General features: G+C 41.8%; 6 protein-coding genes across 6 annotated transcripts; 1 reads left to right on the top strand and 5 right to left on the bottom strand.

The window, feature by feature from the left end:
• Positions 1-2,668: 2,668 nt before the first annotated feature.
• Positions 2,669-3,264, bottom strand: LOC106958518 (histone H2B 1/2-like). The gene has a single exon (XM_015050460.1). The coding sequence runs from the start codon at positions 3,152-3,154 to the stop codon at positions 2,717-2,719; it is 438 nt and encodes a 145-aa protein (XP_014905946.1). The 5' UTR covers positions 3,155-3,264; the 3' UTR covers positions 2,669-2,716.
• Positions 3,265-4,404: 1,140 nt separating this feature from the next.
• LOC106958509 (transcriptional regulatory protein AlgP-like) lies at positions 4,405-11,975 on the bottom strand. Its single transcript, XM_015050451.1, has 4 exons — positions 11,614-11,975; positions 6,003-6,630; positions 5,291-5,295; positions 4,405-5,181 (listed from the first exon to the last, which is right to left on the bottom strand). Exons 1-4 carry the CDS (start codon positions 11,918-11,920, stop codon positions 4,772-4,774), a joined length of 1,350 nt encoding a protein of 449 aa, XP_014905937.1. The 5' UTR covers positions 11,921-11,975; the 3' UTR covers positions 4,405-4,771.
• On the bottom strand, positions 5,546-6,642 carry LOC106958515 (histone H1-like). Its single transcript, XM_015050458.1, has one exon. The coding sequence runs from the start codon at positions 6,626-6,628 to the stop codon at positions 5,999-6,001; it is 630 nt and encodes a 209-aa protein (XP_014905944.1). The 5' UTR covers positions 6,629-6,642; the 3' UTR covers positions 5,546-5,998.
• A 407-nt stretch (positions 11,976-12,382) lies between the features above and the next one.
• On the bottom strand, positions 12,383-13,492 carry LOC106958516 (histone H1-like). Its single transcript, XM_015050459.1, has one exon. The coding sequence runs from the start codon at positions 13,462-13,464 to the stop codon at positions 12,835-12,837; it is 630 nt and encodes a 209-aa protein (XP_014905945.1). The 5' UTR covers positions 13,465-13,492; the 3' UTR covers positions 12,383-12,834.
• A 2,046-nt stretch (positions 13,493-15,538) lies between these two features.
• LOC106958520 (histone H2A) lies at positions 15,539-16,056 on the bottom strand. Its single transcript, XM_015050462.1, has one exon. The coding sequence runs from the start codon at positions 15,957-15,959 to the stop codon at positions 15,573-15,575; it is 387 nt and encodes a 128-aa protein (XP_014905948.1). The 5' UTR covers positions 15,960-16,056; the 3' UTR covers positions 15,539-15,572.
• Positions 16,057-16,282: 226 nt separating this feature from the next.
• On the top strand, positions 16,283-16,778 carry LOC106958519 (histone H3). Its single transcript, XM_015050461.1, has one exon. It carries the CDS (start codon positions 16,323-16,325, stop codon positions 16,731-16,733), a length of 411 nt encoding a protein of 136 aa, XP_014905947.1. The 5' UTR covers positions 16,283-16,322; the 3' UTR covers positions 16,734-16,778.
• Positions 16,779-18,450: the final 1,672 nt, after the last annotated feature.

Raw genomic sequence — 18,450 nt, 5'->3', positions numbered from 1 at the left:
AAAAAAAAAAAAAAAAAAACAGCACTCCTTTACTGAACGCTTGACCGTTTGTAGCAAAAGATGAAATCTGAAATCTTCAAACATCCACATGTGAACAGCTGAGACATTTCTGCTGAACTGAACTTCAATACAGTGTGAGGCTGATCTTGTGATTCACTTTATATGAGCCAGTGAAAAACTAATGAGGATACAGTGCTCAATAAGCGTCATCACTTTCATCAAATTGTCATTAACTATTAATTGATTACTAAATTAGTTTCTTTGAATAATTGATTAATACAATTGTTTCAGCTCTAATATATAATGTTACATCCCATAACTTAACAGAAACTTATAAACTGAATTAGCATGATTTTTTTTTTTTTTTGGCATCAGTTTCTAACACTCAGTCTGCAGCCTGACAGTTTACAACTGTAAACACAGCAAACTGCTGGGAAAACCTCCTGAAAATAAATGCAATGATGCAACCAGATGGACTGGAGGAATAATTAGGATATAAAGGCGCATAACATGGTAAACAAAAACCATCAGTTCTTCTGTATTTTGAAGTGAAGCCTTCGTCTTTCCAGATAGATCTAATGTTTTATTGTCGCTTCAGCAAAGAGTTTGATTTGCTGCTTTCTGAATAAAAAGTTTGTTGCTTCCGAGAGGAAACAGTTTCAACTTAAAGAAAAAGGTTTACCATTGTTAACAGAGAAAAGTTTTGTCCTTCTGTCTGTTTCAATTTAATTAAATATTTTGTAAAAATTCTCCTGATTTTAAACCGGAAACTCAGCATAAGAAACACTTGTTTCTTATCAGGAAACATAAGTGTGTAACTTACTTTGGATATGTAGATTTTTTTTTTGTCTGCAGATAAAACATATTTATCTGTCTAAGTAGTCTTTTAAAGAGAGCTTAAAAATAATGTTAATATTTATAATGTGAAAGACATAAATGTGATCAATTTAACAGAAGTCAGAAACCAGCAACAGCTTTGTGGTAACAGAAAAAAACATTACATTTTATTCTGTAAAAACCTTCCCAGAAATATTAACTGTGGGTCATTCTGAAGATCAGTCTGGAAAAAAACAAACAAACAAAAAAACTACCTTGTGCCGGTAATACGATACATTTTAACAACATTGTTGCAACTTGTCCTCCGTTCTTTTTGTCGTTAAGCTGCAACAGCGAAGTTGTCTTATCAAAATAAAAGCATCAAATCAGAAACTGGAAGTCAACCATATATCCTACAAAATAAAACGAAGTAAAGGAAATGTATTCCTTTTGGGGTTATTTACAATAGTAATGGATAAATATCACATCAATTTGGAACATCGCCTGTAACATGACTGGAGGAAACTTGAAACATTACATCTCAACCATCGGATATTTTAAAGATATAGCGCCTACAACGGAAATAAATTCAGGGTTTGTTAACAAATGTAGTCATTTTCACAGCTAGTTTCTAAAAAAAAGGTTTGCTGAGAGAAGTAGCTATTACATGCAATTAAAGATACAGACTGTAATATAACTAGTTATTTGATTGATCCAATTCTTTTGAACGTCTCTTTCGGTGTCCTAAAACACCTGAACGACGGGACTCGAGTCTTAGAGCCTCTCTTTGATTTTTAAAAACCTTTTTCGAGCTTACAATGCTCTGCACACACTATCTCTTATTCCATTTAATTTAAATTGTGTTTATTTAATACGCAAATAGATACAAGCGACGAAAGGGCTGAACGTATGAGGACACGGTTTTCGTCTTGTGTCATGGCGGCACTGTGAGCTGCCGTGACGCAGGTTTCACGCAGCGGCAGAGAGGATGGCGCCCTGCTCTCTCTTCTTCCTCTTTGGTTAATGTTCATAGCGGCAATTGTATGCTTTAGTTACAATTGTCCAAAAAAAAATTTATAGTTTCTGTGAAACTGAAAAACTTTTTTTTTTCCCCCATGTACCGTTTTATATTACAAATACACTAAAAAATACATGTATATAGGACATTTTTAACTTTTGAAAATATATAATTTTTCCTGTAAAAGCATACTGCTATTTACTTAATGCAGATTGTAGCAGCCGTAATTGTGTGGTGTCCCTTTAAGACAGCCCGAGTTTTTGCTGGTGATGTCACAAATATGCGCCTATGCTTCTCTGTAGAGAGCGTTGGAGAAACGTGCTGGAGATCGACGCATGGACTGAGACGGACATGTATATTTTATCTCCCCAACTATAGTAACGTTACGGGTTGTTTGGACTTCGCTTATTTTCATTTTTGATAATACAGCAGCCGTTCAACCGGGCTTTGTGATGTTAGTGTAGAGTCTGTTTATTAAGAGGATAAACTGGAATTCACAGTACTAGTGTGTTTGACTATCACGATGAGTCTGCCGCTTCCTCTCTACCACCCAATACAACTGAAGCTTTACAAGATTCAAATTTGTGAACTTCACCCGCTACAATAAAAAAAAAAAAAACTGGCTTAATCCTAAAAATACAAAGTATATTTTCATAATGGGGTCATTTGAACTGCTCTTTGAAATTGAGAGATACTGAAGATTCAAGTTCCCTTACAAGAAAATCAGTCTCATCACTAAATACAGCCCTAAGTTAAGGGTTGGTACGTTTAGGGTTTGAACACACCGATCATATGAATATTAAAGATTAGAACAAAGCCCTTCAGATGTAGTGAGTGGCTCTTAAAAGAGCCGTTGGGTTTGTGTGTTAACAGCAGAGCTGTTTACTTGGAGCTGGTGTACTTGGTAACCGCCTTGGTTCCCTCGGACACGGCGTGCTTGGCCAGCTCACCGGGCAGCAGGAGGCGCACAGCGGTCTGGATCTCCCTGGAGGTGATGGTGGAGCGCTTGTTGTAGTGAGCCAGACGGGAGGCCTCGGAGGCGATGCGCTCAAAGATGTCGTTGACGAAGGAGTTCATGATGCTCATGGCCTTGGAGGAGATCCCGGTGTCGGGGTGGACCTGCTTGAGCACCTTGTAGACGTAGATGGCGTAGCTCTCCTTCCTGGTCCTTCTCTTCTTCTTGCCTCCTTTGCCGGCGGTCTTGGTGACCGCTTTCTTGGAGCCCTTCTTGGGCGCAGACTTTGCAGGTTCTGGCATGTTGTCTCTGGAAACTTGCAGCGACGAATGAGCTGCTGAAGAGGAATCGCTGATGTTATACATGCTGTATGGAAATTGAGCCGTACCGTCCCGTGGGTGTGATTGGATGAGGCGCTTGAAGTGAAATCACATGGCTTTTCAAACGTAGCGCGCAGTCGGATAGAAGGAGACAGAAAGGCGGGCAATCTCCCGCTGCTTTTTAGCTAATTTTATCCTCATTCTAGGTATATGAACACTTCATTCTTTTTATGGCGGACGTGTTTTGGTTTCTTCAGCCAGAAATATAAAAGTTCAAATTACAAATTCACTCTAGTCAGACAAATTACATTCATTTCAGGAACTTGCAGTCATTTGTTTTCAACATCCTTACGCAAGTTTTCTACATTGCGGCAGTGAGAACTTGTAGCAAAGCAAGAAAGAAGTCTTGCCTAGTGCTCTGTCTCATAACAGTGATTCTTTCATATGAACATACTGTTACTGCTCCCATTTCCCCATCTGTGCAACACCTAGGTCCGTTTACCAATTCTGGGACCCTACAAAAACCCCTCAGTGTCATTACCAAGAGAGATAGATTTGGTTCAGTATTGAAACAGACTTTTAATGCCGAAAAATTATCAAATGTTCCAAGTCTTACAAGTGAAACAGAAAGAGTGACATTCACCGTTCAGTGCTGGGCCCACTTAGCTCACCTTAAGGCGAGACAAAATGAAGCGATTATAGCACGAGTTCAGCTTTTATCTTCTCACTATGTGCCCTCTCTAAGAGGAAAGAGACATACACTTTTGTGTACTCTGATAACTTTGATATATTTCTACTTAAATAGCTCACCATACGTTTCCAATGTCATCTACCAACAAGGTAAATGTATAAATAGTGATGCTTTACATTTGTTAGCCATTTCCTTAACACAAAGAGGTTGATAGTGATGGGTCCGGTGTTCTCTATGCTCCGAGGTCATTAGAGCGAAACCCGGGTCGGTGCGCGTATCGCTATAAGAAAGTTACGTGACCGATACAGCGACTGTTTCGATCAGTGACGCGCCAAACTACATTTATGAGGAAGATTATCCGTTAACGATGCATCTGCTGAAATAATCTGATCTTTTGCGGATCCAAATGGATGGATCCCAAGAGATACTGAGGCAAACAGAACAATCTGTCCAAACCTCTTCCGCCTTTCCTTACAAAATGCGAGCTGGTTCTTTCTATAGCTGGAGAGACTGCATTAAAAAAAAAAAGCGCAACAGACCCAATGTCAAAACGTTTGTGAAAAAAAAACAAAACAAAAAAAAAAACAGTCTACATACATCCTCATGAACTCAGACTTTCACGTCGACATTTATTCACCATTAAAAATAGATACTTTAAATGACGTGAAATGACATTGTACTAGAACAAGGGCATCAAATCACTCAGTGAATGGCATCAACTAGGTTGTAGTCATTTTTAAGGTCCAGTAAGTGCCAGTTTAACAAGGTGAGGTACCAAACAATACTTTTCTGGTGTGGAATTGTTTGATTGCATGATTGTAGCAAATGTTTTCACTGAAAGTCAGCTTTAGTACACCTCTTTAGGACGCAAGAGTATATAGTTATAATTATATCACAGGAATAGCAGCTGATTAACCGATAAGTGGGCGGCCCTGAAAAGGGCCTTTGGTTCAGTAAGCAGCGTTCACCGTTTACCCTCCGAAGCCGTACAGAGTGCGGCCCTGCCTCTTGAGAGCGTACACCACGTCCATGGCGGTGACGGTCTTCCTCTTGGCGTGCTCGGTGTAGGTGACGGCGTCACGGATGACGTTCTCCAGGAAGACCTTGAGCACACCGCGGGTCTCCTCGTAGATGAGGCCGGAGATACGCTTGACTCCCCCGCGGCGAGCCAGACGGCGGATAGCGGGCTTGGTGATTCCCTGGATGTTATCGCGGAGAACCTTACGGTGACGCTTGGCGCCTCCTTTACCGAGTCCTTTGCCTCCCTTTCCTCTGCCGCTCATTTTGTCTTCTTCTTCTGTGCAAACACAAAGATGAATGTGAGCCCGAGCTGCGGAGTGTCGGGCTTTATGTGTGAGCTGCGGACCTATGAGGAGCCGATCTCAGCAGCTCCTCCTACAAGACTATGACAGATCGAGAAGAACGTTCTTTTATGAAGCAATAATTTAAGTTTGATGAAACAAAGTTGTGTGAATCAAGCTCCCCTCAACAGTCTCTGAAAGGAATAAACATAAAAATAAATGTAGTTCATCTGTTTGTATTCATGCTGTTGTGCAGCTGAGGAACATGAGAGATTTCTGAAACAATTTTCACTCCATTTAAGTTGTGAATGATCAACATCCAGTAATTTTTGCTAATTGATTTCAGAAGGATTTATAAAGTGTTGGCCTGATTTCTAGTCCTTTTAGAATTGAATATGAAAGTTTTGTTCCATATGATGTTTGAATATTTGATTTCTTTTCCTGGTTGTTGTCTGACTTTTATTACTTGTATAAAAGCAATGTTACGCATTATATGGGTGTTTAAAAACTTGAATTCAGCGGTGTCAGTTGTGAGCGAGCCAAGTGACTTTGCCGATTCATTGTGAAAGGAACCGAGTGCTGTGCTGTGTGAGGCTTTTTGTGGCTTTCCTGTCTGTCATAATTTGTGCAGACAGTGACGTAATAAGCAATGACTAAAGACTCACTGATATTACATGAGAAGAATAAGTGTGAAAGTTGATGTGTTCTTCCACATACAGTGGTAGAACACATTAACTCTCAGATGGTGCAAAATGTAATTTTTCCAAGTGGAAGTGTATGAAGTAAAATATGGGTCAAAGAAAAGAAAAGAAAAGAAAAGGAGGAGCTCTTCAGTAGAATGTGTGTTGGCTCTTAAAAGAGCCTTTGGTCAGTGAAATGCGGGGCTGAAGCAGCAGTTTACTTCTTGGCCTTCTTGGCTGCGGCCTTCTTGGCTGCAGGTTTCTTTGCTGGACTTTTCTTGGCTGCGGCCTTGGGCTTCTTGACGGCGGCGGCGGCGGCGGCCTTGGGCTTCTTGGGCGCGGCCTTCTTGGGGCTCTTGGCGGGCTTCTTGGCCGCTTTCTTGGCCGGAGCCTTCTTCGGGGACTTCTTGGCTGCCGCTGCGGGTTTCTTTGCGGCGGGTTTCTTGGCCGCTGCGCTCTTCTTGGCGGCGGGCTTCTTGGCCTTGACGGGAGCCTTCTTCTTCACCACCTTCTTGGCCGGTTTAGCGGCTTTGGGCTCCTTCTTGGCGAGCTTGAAGGAGCCGGAGGCCCCCGTGCCCTTGGTCTGGCTCAGGGTCCCTTTGGTGACCAGCTTGGTGACGGCGGTGTTGATGCGCTTGTTGGCCTTGCTCACGTCCACTCCTTTCCCGGCCAGCACCTTCTTGAGGGCCGCCAGGGACATGCCCTTGCGCTCCTTGGACTCGGCCACGGCGTCCACGATGAGTTTAGGGAGGCTGGGTCCGTCCTTCTTGGGCCGGGGAGCGGACTTCTTCTTCGGGGCTTTGGCCGGAGCCTTGGCCGGCGCGGCTGCTGGAGCTTCCTCTGCCATGTCTGTCGGACTGGGTTGTTNATAAAACGGTACATGGGGGAAAAAAAAAAGTTTTTCAGTTTCACAGAAACTATAAATTTTTTTTTGGACAATTGTAACTAAAGCATACAATTGCCGCTATGAACATTAACCAAAGAGGAAGAAGAGAGAGCAGGGCGCCATCCTCTCTGCCGCTGCGTGAAACCTGCGTCACGGCAGCTCACAGTGCCGCCATGACACAAGACGAAAACCGTGTCCTCATACGTTCAGCCCTTTCGTCGCTTGTATCTATTTGCGTATTAAATAAACACAATTTAAATTAAATGGAATAAGAGATAGTGTGTGCAGAGCATTGTAAGCTCGAAAAAGGTTTTTAAAAATCAAAGAGAGGCTCTAAGACTCGAGTCCCGTCGTTCAGGTGTTTTAGGACACCGAAAGAGACGTTCAAAAGAATTGGATCAATCAAATAACTAGTTATATTACAGTCTGTATCTTTAATTGCATGTAATAGCTACTTCTCTCAGCAAACCTTTTTTTTAGAAACTAGCTGTGAAAATGACTACATTTGTTAACAAACCCTGAATTTATTTCCGTTGTAGGCGCTATATCTTTAAAATATCCGATGGTTGAGATGTAATGTTTCAAGTTTCCTCCAGTCATGTTACAGGCGATGTTCCAAATTGATGTGATATTTATCCATTACTATTGTAAATAACCCCAAAAGGAATACATTTCCTTTACTTCGTTTTATTTTGTAGGATATATGGTTGACTTCCAGTTTCTGATTTGATGCTTTTATTTTGATAAGACAACTTCGCTGTTGCAGCTTAACGACAAAAAGAACGGAGGACAAGTTGCAACAATGTTGTTAAAATGTATCGTATTACCGGCACAAGGTAGTTTTTTTGTTTGTTTGTTTTTTTCCAGACTGATCTTCAGAATGACCCACAGTTAATATTTCTGGGAAGGTTTTTACAGAATAAAATGTAATGTTTTTTTCTGTTACCACAAAGCTGTTGCTGGTTTCTGACTTCTGTTAAATTGATCACATTTATGTCTTTCACATTATAAATATTAACATTATTTTTAAGCTCTCTTTAAAAGACTACTTAGACAGATAAATATGTTTTATCTGCAGACAAAAAAAAAATCTACATATCCAAAGTAAGTTACACACTTATGTTTCCTGATAAGAAACAAGTGTTTCTTATGCTGAGTTTCCGGTTTAAAATCAGGAGAATTTTTACAAAATATTTAATTAAATTGAAACAGACAGAAGGACAAAACTTTTCTCTGTTAACAATGGTAAACCTTTTTCTTTAAGTTGAAACTGTTTCCTCTCGGAAGCAACAAACTTTTTATTCAGAAAGCAGCAAATCAAACTCTTTGCTGAAGCGACAATAAAACATTAGATCTATCTGGAAAGACGAAGGCTTCACTTCAAAATACAGAAGAACTGATGGTTTTTGTTTACCATGTTATGCGCCTTTATATCCTAATTATTCCTCCAGTCCATCTGGTTGCATCATTGCATTTATTTTCAGGAGGTTTTCCCAGCAGTTTGCTGTGTTTACAGTTGTAAACTGTCAGGCTGCAGACTGAGTGTTAGAAACTGATGCCAAAAAAAAAAAAAAATCATGCTAATTCAGTTTATAAGTTTCTGTTAAGTTATGGGATGTAACATTATATATTAGAGCTGAAACAATTGTATTAATCAATTATTCAAAGAAACTAATTTAGTAATCAATTAATAGTTAATGACAATTTGATGAAAGTGATGACGCTTATTGAGCACTGTATCCTCATTAGTTTTTCACTGGCTCATATAAAGTGAATCACAAGATCAGCCTCACACTGTATTGAAGTTCAGTTCAGCAGAAATGTCTCAGCTGTTCACATGTGGATGTTTGAAGATTTCAGATTTCATCTTTTGCTACAAACGGTCAAGCGTTCAGTAAAGGAGTGCTGTTTTTTTTTTTTTTTTTTTTTTGCAATGCAGGCAATTAAACACTTTCTCATTTAAAACAGGAATCAGATGACTTATTTGTATTTTTATTGTTTCTAAAGTTCTTAATGTTATTCTTAAGTGGCTAACTGAAAAAATAAGCAGAATGTATAAATTTCTCATCCAATTACCAATTAATCATCAGCATAATCCATTACTGAAACAACCGTTAGTTAGTCCTAAAATGTATTTAATGGTTTCATTCTGTGCTTGTTTATCAGTAAAGTATGAACTAACTCTGCATTAGTTCTATGTGATTATTGCAGTCCTTGTCCACAGTATGGACGTTAAAATATTTCTTGTTTTACTCAGATTTTATCTTAAGAAACAAAAGGAGAAAAATATTGACGTTAAGACTCCATCTCCCATGATGCATCTGACAATTGAGGGAAAAGTATTCAAGCTGCCGGAGGCGTCCCGTGTAATAAGCAACTCTGACTTGTTACATGGTCAGGCTCCATCTGCAGTTACCACTGATCTTATCACGTCTGTCTGAAATGTGATCTTAGCTCAGACCTTTATTTTAATTTATTGTCTCAACCTGCTTCTTGCTGCAGTAATGTATTTCAGTAGCAGCTTTGCTTCAGTTACTGGCTGATGAAACCTCATGTTGGTCACAGTTACTACATCTATTAACTACTGTATTTCTCAGTTTTTGTTTCAGGAAAATAATAAAGCTCAATTCATGACAAATATCTTGAAGCTCCACTAACCAGAAGGTGATTGTTTCATTTATGCTTTATGTAACCAGAGTTTGAGACGTGGAGCTGAAGGCCAGGCTGCAGACACACTATGTTGTTCCTGTAAAACCACCCTGGTCCCTGTACAGTTGATCACAGTAAAGAGGTGTTTTTACACGAAGAACGAATCTTGAGGGCAAGGAAACAACACAAACTGGCTACTTTAAAACTTTTACAGAGCAATGGCTAATTTTTAGATATCCTTCAATACTATGTTATTTTGACTCCTAATCTTTCTACTAAACTGCAGAAACGATGACCGTTCCTTACCCTTGATGATGGGGGGGTAACCAAAACGTGCACCATGCTTTTCCAAGAAAATTTCTTCCACAGGCCTGAACTTGAGCTGTGAATCCCAGAATTGCATATTTATCCAAACATCAGTTATTATTTTGGATTCTTTTCCCCATTTAACTTTAATGTACATTGTGTTAAGTTTTCTCTCCATTTGTAGAAAGTCTGAAGAGCAGATGTTCATCAGATGAAGACATCACTGTTATCATATTTTAGTCTGTTTATGATCCAGACTGATTTAATTAGAACTGGCTATTTCTTCTCTAATCACAGACTTGGTGATGCTACGCTCCATCAGGCTGAATGTGAAGTTTTGGCCTCAGCTCTGAAGTCCAACCCTGATCAGACTGAACTGGAAATAAGTCATAAGTTGGTTCGAAGGACTGGGAGGCTCTGATATGAAGCTTCTGCTTGAGATCCTGGAGAGTTCAGTCACTAAAGTGAAGAACCTGAGGTTTTTCTCTATCCAATAAAATCTGTTATTGATATTTTAATCTGTAGTTTAACTAATTTTATTTTAATATGTTTTATTTTAAAACTACGTTTAATGTCAGAATAAAATCTCAAAAACATTTTACCCTAGAAATGAATTATTTTCTTATTTCAGACTTTGAGATTATTGAACTTTGTTTTTAAGTTTTGACTGATGAACAAAACTTGTTAAAATAAGTCAACAGATGTTAATGTTTCAGTTTGGTTTGCGAAAGATTCACATTGTTTTATTTCTCATTTCTGATTTCACATCTTTACATCCAGAGTGAAATGTTGTTCCTCCAGAGTCGAGCCAGGGCTGAATCCGCTGGCTATCCAACAGCTGCTGAATGTGGACCTTTACAGCCTCATACTCTGAGGGAGGAATCCACCTAAACCTCTGACATACTGGTGCATCATGTAGCAGAGGTATTTCATGGACTATCAGATCTGTGCAACCTAGATCACTGTCATGGACAGAGAACACTCCCACATATTTCTTCAAAGAGCTAACTCTCTCTTGTTCTGGGTCGTTCAAAACTGATAAATCCAACTTTGATAAAAGATCTGACAGCGGTGAGCTGTAGCTGATACTGAGCCAACTATCTTATCTTTAACACCCTCTGGGAGGTTAACAATATTAGTAGGGCCTAAAGTGCCTATTGGAGTGTGTCGTAAGAAACACATCCACATGACTTACAATTAACAGTAGTGATGCGAGTGATCCCCTTAAACACCGTCACTATTGCTGATGTCACCAACAGTCCTGCTGGGAGGCAACTTCTAGTGGTAAGTGGTTCAAATAGCCCAGACTCCATGGAACAAAACTCAGCTTGAGAACAAAAAGCAATGATGACCCTTATTCTTTAAAAAAATATATTTTTAGCAGATGTCCAGTTGGCTCTGATCCCTTACTTATATTTAGCTCCATGCAGAATTTTAATTTTGTTTCTGCTGTGCAAGACTGGGGGGGAGAACACAAACATACCACTAGATGGCAATGACTGTCCGGCAGAAATGTTCAGGAATCACAGATTGGCTTTTTAGTCCCTGTCGTGGCTTTTAAGTAATTTTGGTCAACATGTAGGACTGAGCAGTCTTGAAAAACAGTTAAAGGGTATTATCCATGAATAATAGAACTTCTGGCAGCAAAAAAATGTACATCTTGTAGTAATACAATTGCATTTTGAAGTTAATTCTGAATAAAGAACTTATTTGTAAAATATTTTGGAGTAAATACAAATAACAGAAGCAAAGGAATGTCCTTTGCTGCCGGAGTTGTGTTCCGAGTAAACAACTTGGGCAAGTAAGACGGTGTAAAAAATAAAATATAAACCATCGGCAAACGCTTGAAGGCTCATGGTTTCTCATCTGTTTCACAAATATTTGTATCAGTTTCTACCGATAAGACTTTACAGGAATAGCAGCTGATTAACCGATAAGTGGGCGGCCCTGAAAAGGGCCTTTGGTTCAGTAAGCGGAGTTCACCGTTTAACCTCCGAAGCCGTACAGAGTGCGGCCCTGCCTCTTGAGAGCGTACACCACGTCCATGGCGGTGACGGTCTTCCTCTTGGCGTGCTCGGTGTAGGTGACGGCGTCACGGATGACGTTCTCCAGGAAGACCTTGAGCACACCGCGGGTCTCCTCGTAGATGAGGCCGGAGATCCGCTTGCCCCCCCCGCGGCGAGCCAGACGGCGGATAGCGGGCTTGGTGATTCCCTGGATGTTATCGCGGAGAACCTTACGGTGACGCTTGGCGCCTCCTTTACCGAGTCCTTTGCCTCCCTTTCCTCTGCCGCTCATTTTGTCTTCTTCTTCTGTGCAAACACAAAGATGAATGTGAGCCCGCGCTGCGGAGTGGCGGGCTGTATGTGTGAGCTGCGGACCTATGAGGAGCCGATCTCAGCAGCTCCTCCTACAAGACTATGACAGATCGAGAAGAACGTTCTTTTATGAAGCAATAATTTAAGTTTGATGAAACAAAGTTGTGTGAATCAAGCTCCCCTCAACAGTCTCTGAAAGGAATAAACATAAAAATAAATGTAGTTCATCTGTTTGTATTCATGCTGTTGTGCAGCTGAGGAACATGAGAGATTTCTGAAACAATTTTCACTCCATTTAAGTTGTGAATGATCAACATCCAGTAATTTTTGCTAATTGATTTCAGAAGGATTTATAAAGTGTTGGCCTGATTTCTAGTCCTTTTAGAATTGAATATGAAAGTTTTGTTCCATATGATGTTTGAATATTTGATTTCTTTTCCTGGTTGTTGTCTGACTTTTATTACTTGTATAAAAGCAATGTTACGCATTATATGGGTGTTTAAAAACTTGAATTCAGCGGTGTCAGTTGTGAGCGAGCCAAGTGACTTTGCCGATTCATTGTGAAAGGAACCGAGTGCTGTGCTGTGTGAGGCTTTTTGTGGCTTTCCTGTCTGTCATAATTTGTGCAGACAGTGACGTAATAAGCAATGACTAAAGACTCACTGATATTACATGAGAAGAATAAGTGTGAAAGTTGATGTGTTCTTCCACATACAGTGGTAGAACACATTAACTCTCAGATGGTGCAAAATGTAATTTTTCCAAGTGGAAGTGTATGAAGTAAAATATGGGTCAAAGAAAAGAAAAGAAAAGAAAGGAGGAGCTCTTCAGTAGAATGTGTGTTGGCTCTTAAAAGAGCCTTTGGTCAGTGAAATGCGGGGCTGAAGCAGCAGTTTACTTCTTGGCCTTCTTGGCTGCGGCCTTCTTGGCTGCAGGTTTCTTTGCTGGACTTTTCTTGGCTGCGGCCTTGGGCTTCTTGACGGCGGCGGCGGCGGCGGCCTTGGGCTTCTTGGGCGCGGCCTTCTTGGGGCTCTTGGCGGGCTTCTTGGCCGCTTTCTTGGCCGGAGCCTTCTTCGGGGACTTCTTGGCTGCCGCTGCGGGTTTCTTTGCGGCGGGTTTCTTGGCCGCTGCGCTCTTCTTGGCGGCGGGCTTCTTGGCCTTGACGGGAGCCTTCTTCTTCACCACCTTCTTGGCCGGTTTAGCGGCTTTGGGCTCCTTCTTGGCGAGCTTGAAGGAGCCGGAGGCCCCCGTGCCCTTGGTCTGGCTCAGGGTCCCTTTGGTGACCAGCTTGGTGACGGCGGTGTTGATGCGCTTGTTGGCCTTGCTCACGTCCACTCCTTTCCCGGCCAGCACCTTCTTGAGGGCCGCCAGGGACATGCCCTTGCGCTCCTTGGACTCGGCCACGGCGTCCACGATGAGTTTAGGGAGGCTGGGTCCGTCCTTCTTGGGCCGGGGAGCGGACTTCTTCTTCGGGGCTTTGGCCGGAGCCTTGGCCGGCGCGGCTGCTGGAGCTTCCTCTGCCATGTCTGTCGGACTGGGTTGTTCCTCTGAAGGTACCGAGCTCAGAGCGGGAGGCGGGACTTATAACACACATGAGAACCGTGAAGAGACAACTCGGTCCGCTGCTCTGCTGCCGCCTCGAACAGCGGCTCCACTTTGTGTTTTCTCCGCCAACATTTAGTCTCAAAATACTCCGAAAACAAACATCTTACAAGACCAAAGTTACTAAAGGAGATATAAAAGTCTCCATTCTTCAGACTGAGCTCATGTTTGACACCCATCATGTTTTTCCTTTGTTCCAGGAGCCTTTAAAGCGGCCAGATTCTCGCCTTCGTTGTGCCTCTCGCTGGGAGTTTTCTTCGAATTTCGCCTCCGAAGACATCTAAAACCACATTATTCTAAAAGCAACAAATATGTTTCTGTTAGCCGAGACACACGAGGACAGAATCCGAGTAAAATGGCAGCGGTGAAGTGATTTGTGGAGATGAAAGGAGTGATTTTTCAGCGGATGTAAACACACCCTCGGGATCCCTGCGTGAGGCAGACCGCTGATCCACTGGCATAAACTTCCTGTCTACAGTAAATGAAGATTCAGCAGCAGCTGCTCTGAAAATCACTTCAATATCGAGATTTGGTCAGAAAAATGTTTTTGTTTTTTTTGTTTTTAAATTGTATCCAAGGAGCATATGCAGGGATTTACATATTCTCAGCTCATCACACTCAAAACTAGATGAGGGTATTGATTTCTAAAACATTAAAAGTTCATTAAAAGTCGATGTTCTTTCTGACTTGCAGGTAAGAGTTTTTACACACCAACATCCACAAAAAACAATTTAATACACACAATTATTTACATACAATAAACACCAAACACACAAAGACTTCAGGTTCATTTTCATTCTCCTGCCAACTGTTTTATTTTTCTCAATGATCTTCAGATTGTGTTAAAGGAAACATCAGACAGATTCTACACTCATTATCAAATCATTTGTTGCTTTAATGCTCATGTAAATGTTTCAGTCTATCTCATCTCTGCTGAGGTGAAAAGTTTTTTTGTTGCCAAAAACCCTTTCAGAAAGTTTCTGTTTCTTTAGGATCAACAGTTCAAATTAAGACGGATTTTACCAGACCGACCTGAATAAAACTGAATAGTTTCTGGACGTGAAATAAATCACGGGACGGGATAAATCTCTAATCAACCACAGTGACTTATTTCTGTGTTGCTCTTGATTGAACTTGTTGACATTGTCCTTTGGTTTATTTCAGAATGAGTTTAGAAGACAGAGCAGCACAAAGACGTGCTAAAAGCGAAATTAAAGGGACACAGAAGACAGCTAGCTCCACGTGTCCACTGACTTTTAGTTGTCTATAACTTTTTCTCTGATTGATTTGCTTGGAGTGTTCTTCGGTCTTCAGTGCTGTAATGGCAGCCCGGAATACAGAATTAACCTCCCAGATACGGGCACATATACTGCAAATACTTGACATTTGAATGGCCCAGTCAAAGCCTAGATCTAAATCTGTGGCAAGAGTTTAGAGAAATATATTTGCAGACATTCACCAAAGGAGAATAAACGAGGTGTTTTGTAAAGAATGGGCAAATGACTTTGTGCTTGTCTACAAAATAAAATCTAAATCTAATGTTTTAACGTGTAGTTATGAGAAGTTTAAAGTTTATATAAAATACATTTTGCAAAGCAGCTGATATTTTATATTCAAGTTAGAAGATGGCGACGCTTGATTAAAACTACATTCTTCCTAGTAGACATGAAAATGTATTGATTTTATTAAATAAACCACGAATTGAGTTTTTCCACGTAACATTGTGCGATACTGGAAAGGGTCACGTTTTGTTGTCCAAATAAAATGTTATAGCCACAAATTAAAACACGTTTCACCTGGCCGTGAAGAGTGACTGAGGTTTTAAAAGCTTTGCATAAAACGTGTCATTGATTCCAGGACTAAGATGAGCAAGTTTATGAAATGAGCAATTAAACATTAAAATAGTGAAGAATATGAAGAAAGTGTCGGTGTGTTTGGTTGGAAGCGGAGCTCTCATGATGTAATGAGTGTGTGGCTCTTAAAAGAGCCGTTGTGTTTGTTGCCGAGCAGCAGCAGCAGCAGCAGCAGGTTTACTTGGCCTTGGCGGCCTTCTCGGTCTTCTTGGGCAGCAGCACCGCCTGGATGTTGGGCAGCACTCCACCCTGAGCGATGGTGACTCCACCCAGCAGCTTGTTGAGCTCCTCGTCGTTGCGGACGGCCAGCTGCAGGTGACGGGGGATGATGCGGGTCTTCTTGTTGTCGCGGGCGGCGTTCCCAGCCAGCTCCAGGATCTCAGCGGTCAGATACTCGAGCACAGCGGCCAGGTAGACGGGGGCTCCGGCACCGACCCGCTCCGCGTAGTTGCCTTTGCGCAGCAGCCTGTGAACACGGCCCACTGGGAACTGGAGTCCGGCTCTAGAGGAGCGGGTCTTGGCCTTAGCTCTGGCTTTTCCTCCGGTCTTTCCGCGGCCACTCATTTTTTCTTATCGTTTGTTCCTGGAGATGAGACTCAAGAAATGAGAAGCAGCGGCTGAAAGCTGCTTTATATGTCCGCGGAGAGGAGCGGGACGATGTTGGCGACCAACCAGAAAAGCTTCCAGCAGAGCGGGACGGAGAGGCGGACTTTTTAAAACGCGGCTTCCTCCAATGAGCGGCGGACATTAAGCCGGGAGGAGACGCCTCTGGGCGGCGCCGAGCTCCAGGAGGAGCCGCTAACCAACCAGGATCCGGAGCGGAGCCGCAGCGTCACAGAGTGACGCCCAGAGCCTCGGCTTAAGAGCAGCGGAGCCTCGGCGGTTTGCATCATTTCTCCTCTCCTCTCCTGATCAGAGAACAGAAGCATGGCCAGAACCAAGCAGACCGCCCGTAAATCCACCGGAGGCAAAGCCCCCAGGAAGCAGCTGGCCACCAAGGCGGCCAGGAAGAGCGCTCCGGCTACCGGCGGCGTGAAGAAGCCTCACCGTTACAGGCCCGGTACCGTGGCTCTGAGAGAGATCCGTCGCTACCAGAAGTCGACGGAGCTGCTGATCCGCAAGCTGCCCTTCCAGCGTCTGGTCCGAGAGATCGCTCAGGACTTCAAGACCGACCTGCGCTTCCAGAGCTCCGCCGTCATGGCTCTGCAGGAGGCCAGCGAGGCCTACCTGGTGGGTCTGTTCGAGGACACCAACCTGTGCGCCATCCACGCCAAGAGGGTCACCATCATGCCCAAAGACATCCAGCTGGCCCGCCGCATCCGCGGAGAGAGAGCTTAGAGGCTGCAGCTCCAACTAACACACAACGGCTCTTTTAAGAGCCACACACACCTTCATTAAGAGCTCTTCCTGTTGTCTTAAACTTTTCTGTTGTACACGGACAAATCTTAATTTTCTATTTGTATAATTTTTTTATAATCAAAATAAATGGTTTTATCCCATCCCACCACCACTGTCTGTAAGCAGAATGTCTACCTTCATGTCTGAATCTGCCTTAATTGTCCTGCAGAATGTCTGTAGAACTTTACCTTCGTTCAAGGTAATATTTGAATCTCAATTGCCATTCATCCATGAGGAATTACTTCAGTTTTTTTGCCCCCCAATTTTCATAGCAAGCACAGCATATTCCCCAAACAATTTTTTTTTTTTTACATGGCATCTAAACTTGTCTTGCCTCAACGGCAGTTTATAAAACGTGTTTCACATGAAGTGGGCTAAAAATGACCCAAACAGTCTTTTCTCTGGAGTTTCATTTGTAAATTTGGTTCCGATCAAGTGACACTAATGTCAGTTGAATGGAGCACACAGACTAAAAGAAAAGAAATGTATTAAAACCTTTCAAGGTGAGAACAGAAATACAAAGGAGTGTGTCAAGTCTAAATGGATGTGGCTTCCTTTTATAGGTTTACTCAGAGAAGACAGACTTGATTGGACAATAGGTGTGAATCTCTGATTGTGATGTACCAGGGATTCCTTGGAGCCCAACACAGATTGTCTGGCCATTTGTCTATTATAGGATAGGAGGTTCTTCTTTAATGCTAAAGAGGGCAGATAAGTTCCACGTTGGGAAATGGAAGTGTCTCCAGAAGTGATCCTGGAGACACTTCCATAGTCTCCAGGATCAAGGAGCTCTCTCCTGCTGTTAGGACACTGTAGAAGACTCTTGATCATGATTAGACTATTCAGATAACCTAAAGCAGAAGAGGGGTGAGGAGCACGTTATAAAATTTTCCATTACAGGTGTACACAGTTTTATCGGCTTCATCATTATTGTGTAATTAATTTATTCTATTTTATAGTTTATTTAGCCAGCTAACATTACCCCATTCATTGTGTCAGTCATTAATTACTACTGTGAATGTCATTACTTGTCAATACTTTAGCCTATTTCATCAATTTCTTAAATTATGTCATGTTCTACACATGTTGGATGAAGAAACTCTTCCTCATGCAGCCACAGTACAAAATATTCTATTTTGCTGTTATGAAATGTCCTTTAATGTTTAAAAAGAATAAAATAAAATAATTTTCAGGTAAAATCATTCATTTGTGGACTATTACAACACAAAATATAAAGCAAATTATTATCTTTAACCAAAATTACAAAAGTAGCCCAAAAACACACTGATTCTAAAACGGGTCATTTTCGACTCACCTATATTTAAGAGTGTGGAGGTCCTGTCGCTCATGCGTATAAAGGTTCATTATTATTTTTAGGCTATTAGTATTTACACCACATGATTATTACAGCTTTTTTAATGTTCTCATATGTCTTAGCATAGCGGTTCTCAATGTGGGCGGTACCGCCCCCCAGGGGGCGTTCAGAGGACGGCAGGGGGCGCTGGCGGAAGTTTTTACAAAAGGGGGGGCGTTTGGTCGAAGGTAAACTTTACACCTTAAATGCACAACAATGCCAGTTTAGACTATGAGCAACTTGGTAAAACTGTATTTCGTAACATTAAAACATGCTTGGCTACAACTGTATCGATGGCAGCTC

This window comes from Poecilia latipinna, unplaced genomic scaffold (assembly GCF_001443285.1).
Source record: "Poecilia latipinna isolate Pla-1442-1.1 unplaced genomic scaffold, P_latipinna-1.0 Scaffold991, whole genome shotgun sequence".
Lineage (NCBI taxonomy): Eukaryota > Metazoa > Chordata > Actinopteri > Cyprinodontiformes > Poeciliidae > Poecilia > Poecilia latipinna.
Note: the sequence above shows the minus strand (reverse complement) of the source record. Positions and strands in the feature narration are given on the sequence as shown.

Coding starts and splice junctions, on each gene's coding strand:
- LOC106958518 (XM_015050460.1), bottom strand. CDS start 3,154: ATGTATAACATCAGCGATTCCTCTTCAGCAGCTCATTCGTCGCTGCAA.
- LOC106958515 (XM_015050458.1), bottom strand. CDS start 6,628: ATGGCAGAGGAAGCTCCAGCAGCCGCGCCGGCCAAGGCTCCGGCCAAA.
- LOC106958509 (XM_015050451.1), bottom strand. CDS start 11,920: ATGAGCGGCAGAGGAAAGGGAGGCAAAGGACTCGGTAAAGGAGGCGCC. Junction 6,631..11,613: donor CACTCTGTACGGCTTCGGAG/GTTAAACGGTGA, acceptor CCAGTCCGACAG/ACATGGCAGAGGAAGCTCCA.
- LOC106958516 (XM_015050459.1), bottom strand. CDS start 13,464: ATGGCAGAGGAAGCTCCAGCAGCCGCGCCGGCCAAGGCTCCGGCCAAA.
- LOC106958520 (XM_015050462.1), bottom strand. CDS start 15,959: ATGAGTGGCCGCGGAAAGACCGGAGGAAAAGCCAGAGCTAAGGCCAAG.
- LOC106958519 (XM_015050461.1), top strand. CDS start 16,323: ATGGCCAGAACCAAGCAGACCGCCCGTAAATCCACCGGAGGCAAAGCC.